The sequence below is a fragment of the Tachyglossus aculeatus genome, chromosome 3, assembly GCF_015852505.1.
Source record: "Tachyglossus aculeatus isolate mTacAcu1 chromosome 3, mTacAcu1.pri, whole genome shotgun sequence".
NCBI classification, from domain to species: Eukaryota; Metazoa; Chordata; class Mammalia; order Monotremata; family Tachyglossidae; genus Tachyglossus; species Tachyglossus aculeatus.
The window spans coordinates 106554045-106560100 of record NC_052068.1 but is presented as its reverse complement, the minus strand read 5'-3'; the positions used below and the strand labels follow the sequence as shown (position 1 = coordinate 106560100).

General features: G+C 47.3%; 1 protein-coding gene across 1 annotated transcript; it reads left to right on the top strand.

The window, feature by feature from the left end:
* The first annotated feature begins 600 nt into the window (after positions 1–600).
* LOC119925364 (putative olfactory receptor 14L1) lies at positions 601–5469 on the top strand. Its single transcript, XM_038743443.1, has 5 exons — positions 601–997; positions 4665–4838; positions 4876–4949; positions 5078–5156; positions 5246–5469. The coding sequence occupies exons 1-5, from the start codon at positions 601–603 to the stop codon at positions 5467–5469; spliced, it is 948 nt and encodes a 315-aa protein (XP_038599371.1).
* The last annotated feature ends 587 nt before the right edge of the window (positions 5470–6056 follow it).

The window sequence follows — 6056 nt, the reverse complement described above, 5'->3', positions numbered from 1 at the left end:
AGTGGGAAGGTTGGCCTGTAATAATAATAATAATAGTAATTATAATAATGATAACAATGATGGCATTTGTTAAGCGCTTACTATGTGCCAAGCACAGGTCAAAGCGCTGAGGTAGATACAAGGTAATCAGGATATCCCACGTGGAGCTCACAATCTTAATTCCCATTTTACAGTTGAGGTACCTGAGGTTCATCGAAGTTAAGTACAGTACTTAGCACAGTGCTCTGCACGCAGTAAGCGCTCAATAAATGCGATTGAATGAATGACTGAATGAATGAATAAGTGACTTGCCCTAAGTCACTCAGCTGATACGTGGCGGACCCGGGATTAGAACCCACTGCCTCTGACTCTTCTGAGGTAAGAAGGGAAGAATAAATAACGTGTTAGTGCCTACGAAGACCGGGATATTACTTGGAAAAGACTTCCACTTTACTTCTCATTTCCAGAATGAAATGGCCGATCTCACGGAGGTTTCGGAATTCCTCCTGCTGGGTTTCTCAGAGGTCAGGGACCTGCAGCTTGTCCATGCCGCACTGCTCCTCGTCGTCTACCTGGGGACCCTGACGGGGAATCGCCCTAGACTGGCGCCTCCATACACCCATGTACATCTTCCTCAGGCACCTATATGTCCTGGACCGCTGCCTCATCTCTGTCACCATCCCCAAGTCCATCCACAATTCCCTGAAATACGGTAGAGAAATCTTCTCCCTGGGCTGCGCTTTCCAAGTGTTTGCGTTCATACTCTGTGTCTGTGCAGAGACTCCCCTGCTCACGGCGATGTCCTTCTACCACTATGCGGCCATCTCCCTCTTCCTCCTCTACTGGCTCACCATGGATGATGGAGCCTATGGGAAGATGGCGGCTACATCGTGGTTCTTTGGCTCACTGAGCGACATAACGCACTCCACTGCCACCTTCTCCGTCCCCGTCTGGAGGTCCAACGTCCTCCCCCAGTTCTTCTGTGACATCCCTCAGCTCATCGGTCCCGCGTGGCCCAGTAGAAATCTCCAGGAATTTGTGTGAAAAACTCTCTCAGTCGGCCACACCTTCGATTATTTCCTCGCAATCGTTGTCTCCTATGTGTGCATCTTCCAAACCGTGCTGAGGATGCCGGCCACCGAGGACTGGACAAACCTTCTCCACCTGCCTGCCCCACCTCGGCGTTGTGATATTATTCATAGAAAATGGCACCTTCGCTTACCTCAAGCCCGTGTCTGAGTCCCCCTCGACCCTGGACCTGCTGGTGTCCGTGTTCTACAGCATGATGCCTCCGGCTCAAAAACCCCCTTTTCTAAAGCCTGAGGAACCGGGACATGAAGGCCGCCCAGAGGAGAATGATAGCGGGGAAATGCATCTAAAATGGCTCAGTAGAAGTAGAAGGTCGTGGACCCTTGTAGCCCAAATAACGCTGGGTCCCCACCCTTTTGCATCAGTCCCCCGGGAGTAACCGGTGATGAGGAAGTAACCTGTGGAGAAAGATGGTTGGCCTGGTTACTGAGACCTCAGGATTAAGGTCCTCCATGCCTGAACTGATTCCAACGCCCGCCGTCTACAAACAGTGGTGGCTGTGGAGATTGGCTATTTGTAGTATTTGTAAAGTGCTTGTTACCAATCAATCAATCACATTTATTGAGCACTTACTGTGCGCAGAGCACTGTAATAAGCTTGTTTGTAAAGCGCTTGTTACCAATCACATTTATTGAGCACTTGCTGTGTGCAGAGCACTGTACTAAGCGCTTGGAAGGGTACAGTACAACCACAAGCAAACATTCCCTGCGCACAACAATTTACCTTTTAGAGGGGGAGGCAGAAATTATTATAAACAAATTACAGATACGAATTTAAGTGCAGAGGGGTGAGAGCGGGCTGAATAAAGGTTGCAAATCCAAGTGCAAGGGCAACGTAGAAAGGAGTAGAAGAAGAAGAAATGGGGGCTTAATCGGAGATGGGCTCCTGAGGAGAGGTGCTTTTAATAAATCTCTAAAGGTGGAGAGAGTGAGAGCTCAGAGGAGGGTTGTATAACTAGGCAGCTTGCCAGAGTCTCATTCTTTATCAGAACGTTCTACATTATAAATTCGTTGTGAGCGGTGACTATGTCTATATATTGTTGTAGTCTACTCCGGAAGCGCTTTCTACAGTGCTTCACACGCTCCAAAGACGATTGAGTGAATATTTAACCATGGACATTCTCGAGGATGAGGGACATAACATTATTGGGGAAGACTGAGCCTTTTTGAACGTCGGTGATAATGTCACCTCTGGACTCCTGAGTCTTTCAGGTAACGAGTCTCTCAGGGAAAGCCCAGGGCTGGTCCTCCCGCGGGAACTCCCTCCCCACGTCCTGCCCAGCACAGTGACTGCTGTCTCCGAGGAGCCCGGAGCACTGGTTTTATGCCAGACTTTTTCCCATCACGGCCACAAACTCGCATGAGGAGGCGAGGAGGAGGAACTCAGCATCCCCAACCCTGGACCGCGCCGGTGAATCAAAGCCAATCGCTCAATCCATCCATCGTAGTTACTGAGCACTTATTGGGTGCAGAGCATTGTACTAAGCAATTAGGAGAGCACAATACAATTGAGGTGATAGACAGGATATGTGCCCACATGGAACTTACAACTGACGGTGTGAAGAGAGCTGTACTAAGTGCTTGGGAGAATCCAGTACAACAGAGTAGGTAGACATAATGTCAGCCCTCAAGAAGCTTACAGTCTAGGGTGAGAAATAGATTTTAAAATGAATTACAGTTAGGGGAAGCATCAGCGTATAAGAATATGTCAATTTGTGAGAAGCAGCTGAAAAGTAGCATGGCTTAGGGGAAAGAACACAGGCCTGGAAGTCAGAAGACATGGGTTCTAATCCCAGCTCCACCATCTATTTTCTTTGTGACCTTGAGCAAGTCATTTTGTTTCTCTCTACCTCAGTTACCTCACCTGTAAATTGGGGATTAAGACTGTGACCCTCATGTGGAATATGGACTGTGCCCAAACTGATTGGCTTGTATCTACCCCACCACTTAGGATAGTGCCTGGCACATAATAACCACTACAAATGCCACCGAAAAAAGAGTAGGTGGTGGAGCTGGGAGTAGACCGTAGGTCCTCTGCCTCCCATGCCCGTACGCTTTCCAGTTAATTTATGCTGCTTCCCAATCAAAAATCACGGAAAGGAAGATACAGAATACAAATCCAGCTTGTAAAGAAGGGCCAGATAAAAAGCCAGGAAGGCAGAGACGATGGAATGGGAAGGCTAGGTGTGAGAGGAGTGGCCAGACGTGGGATGTGGATGGCAAACCAGTCCCTGGGAAAAGATACTGACCGCCCTAAGAAGAAAAGTCTCTGAGTTAGGAGGCGTGGATTAATAATTTATTATTTTATTTAATTAATGCTTATTAATATTCTTAATATTAATTATTTAATAACTATTTATTTATTTTACTTGTACATATTCATTCTATTTATTTTATTCTGTTAATATGTTTTGTTTTGTTCTCTGTCTCCCCCTTCTAGACTGTGAGCCCACTGTTGGGTAGGGACGTCTCTATATGTTGCCAAATTGTACTTCTCAAGTGCTTAGTACAGTGCTTTGCACACAGTAAGCGCTCAATAAATACGATTGAATGAATGAATGAATGAATAATAAATACAGTATTTCTTAAGCGGTTACTATGTGCCAAGCACTATTCTAAGCGCCAGGGTAGATACAAGGTAATCAGGTTGCCCCACGTGGGGCCTACAGTCTTAAACACCATTTCACAAACGGAAGTCAGAGTACCTGGCTTCTAATCCCCTCTCTACCACTTGTCTGCTCTGTGACCTTGGTCAAGTCACTTCTCTGTGGTTCAGTTTCCTCATCTGAAAATTGGGATGAAGACTGTGAGCCGCATGTGAGGTGGAGACTTTGCCCAATCTGATTAGTGTGTATCTGTCCCCAGTGCTTATAGAGCATAGGCCTGGGGTCATGGGTTCTAGTGCTTATAGAGTGCGGGCCTCAGTAAGTGCTTAACAAATGCCACAATTATATTTATGATTATTATTATCTTCAGTGAATAAAAGGACAAAAACACAGGCAGAGAGAGGAAAGAGTTACTTAAGAGGGGATCCTGGATCATAAGGAGGGAATCAAAAAGAGACCCTTGATTACAAAAATCATTTGAGATAACAGAAAAGTAGCTTCTGAGAAGATAGCTTAGAATCTATGAGGAGATGGTACTGGTAAAAATAAATCATACCAGCCTCCTCCACTAAAGGCCCTCAATCATCAATCATCACCATCAGTGGTGTGCATTGAGCGCTTACTGTGTTCTGAGCAATGTACGAAGCCCTTGAGAGAGTACAGTATGTCAGAGAAGCAGCATGGCATAGTGAATAGAGAATAGGTCTGGGGTCATAGGTTCTAATCCCAGCTATGCCACCTGTCTTATGCGTAACCTTGGGCAGGTCACTTCACTTCTCTATGCCTCAGTTAATTCCTCTGTAAAATGGGGATCGAGAATGTGAGTCCCACGTGGGACAGGGACTGCGTCCAACCCAATTTGCTTGTATCAACCCCAACTGTGTGATGGCCAATCACACAGTTGTGACAGAATTCCTCGTGTTGGGTTTCGCAGAGGTCTGAGATGTGAAGCTGGTCCATGCAGCGCTGTTCCTCCTGTTCTACCTGGCAGCTCTGCCGGGAAATCTCACTATCGCCGACGCGGCCTTTGGCCAGCGCCCCCACACCCCCATGTACTTTTTTCTCAGGAACGTGTCCATCCTCAACACCTGCTGCATCTCCGTCACGATTCAAAAATCGATCCTTAACTCCCTGATCATTAGCAGATCCATCTATTTCAGAAGATGTATGGCCCAGGTCTTTTTGGTGGTTCTGTTTGGTAGTTCAGAGCTGTCTGTACTCACGGCGATGTCTTACGACCGTTTACGCCACCATTTGCCGCCCCCTGCGCTATGCCGTAGTCATGAATAGAGAGGCCTGTGAAAACGGGCTCCCGTCTTCTGGCTCAGAGCGTGGCTGTTCGGGGCGATGTACAAAGCCGGAATGTTCGCATTCAGCTTCTGTGAGTCCAACGTGATCCAGTAGTTCTTGTGTAATGTCTGCTCCTTACTGAAGATCTCCTGTTCAGAAATGCACATTGTCATTAACGTCAGCGTGGCTATAGGTATGGGCTTTGGTTTCTTTTCCTTCGTCTCCATCGTCATCTCCTACGTCAGCATCTTCTTGGCCGTGCTGAGGTTCCCGGCCATCCAGAGTCTGGCCAAAGCCTTCTCCACCTGCCTGCTCCACCTCACCTTGTCACCCTTTTTATCTCGACCGGAAGCTTCACTTATCTCAAACACATGTCAGACTCCCCCTCGACACTGGACCTGTTGGTGGATGTGCTCTACACCACGACGCTTCACACCATGATCCCCCTCAACTACAATCTGAAAAACAGGGACATGAAGGCTGCCTTGAGGAATGCTCGTGGCTGAAATCCATTTCTCTTGTCTGCTGCCCCCTCTGCTTAGATTCTGAAATTGGCTGTGTACCACTCAAGCACTTTGATACTCAGCCCAGCCCCACGATACTCGTATAAATAGTCTCATGATCTACTATTTCCCCTACCCCTGATCTAATCTACTTTAATGTCTGTCTCCCCCTGTAGGGCAGGTATCATTTCTACCAACTCTTTTTCCTTGCATTCTCTCAAATGCTTAGTACAGTGCTCTGCAAACAGTAGGTGCTCAATAAAAACACATTGATTGATTGATGCCAATAATGCATGGGGACATGAAGTCACAAAGCTCAGAGGAGACGATGGGAGAGACAAACAAGGCTGAGAAGGGCGATGGGCAGATAGAAATTGGGCAGATCCCGGAAACCAAGAATGGAGTCGTCAGAGGCTGCTGAGAGGCTGCTGTGGGGCTGATGTTGGTCTCACAAAGACAGGGCAGCCAGGACCAAGGAGGTAGGGATGTAGAGGAGGAAGATTACCCAGAAATCATTGTTACAGGAAATAAGCCACAATCAGAGGCCATTAGAGGACCAGATAGAACAGATCTTCAGAAGCAGCGTGGCT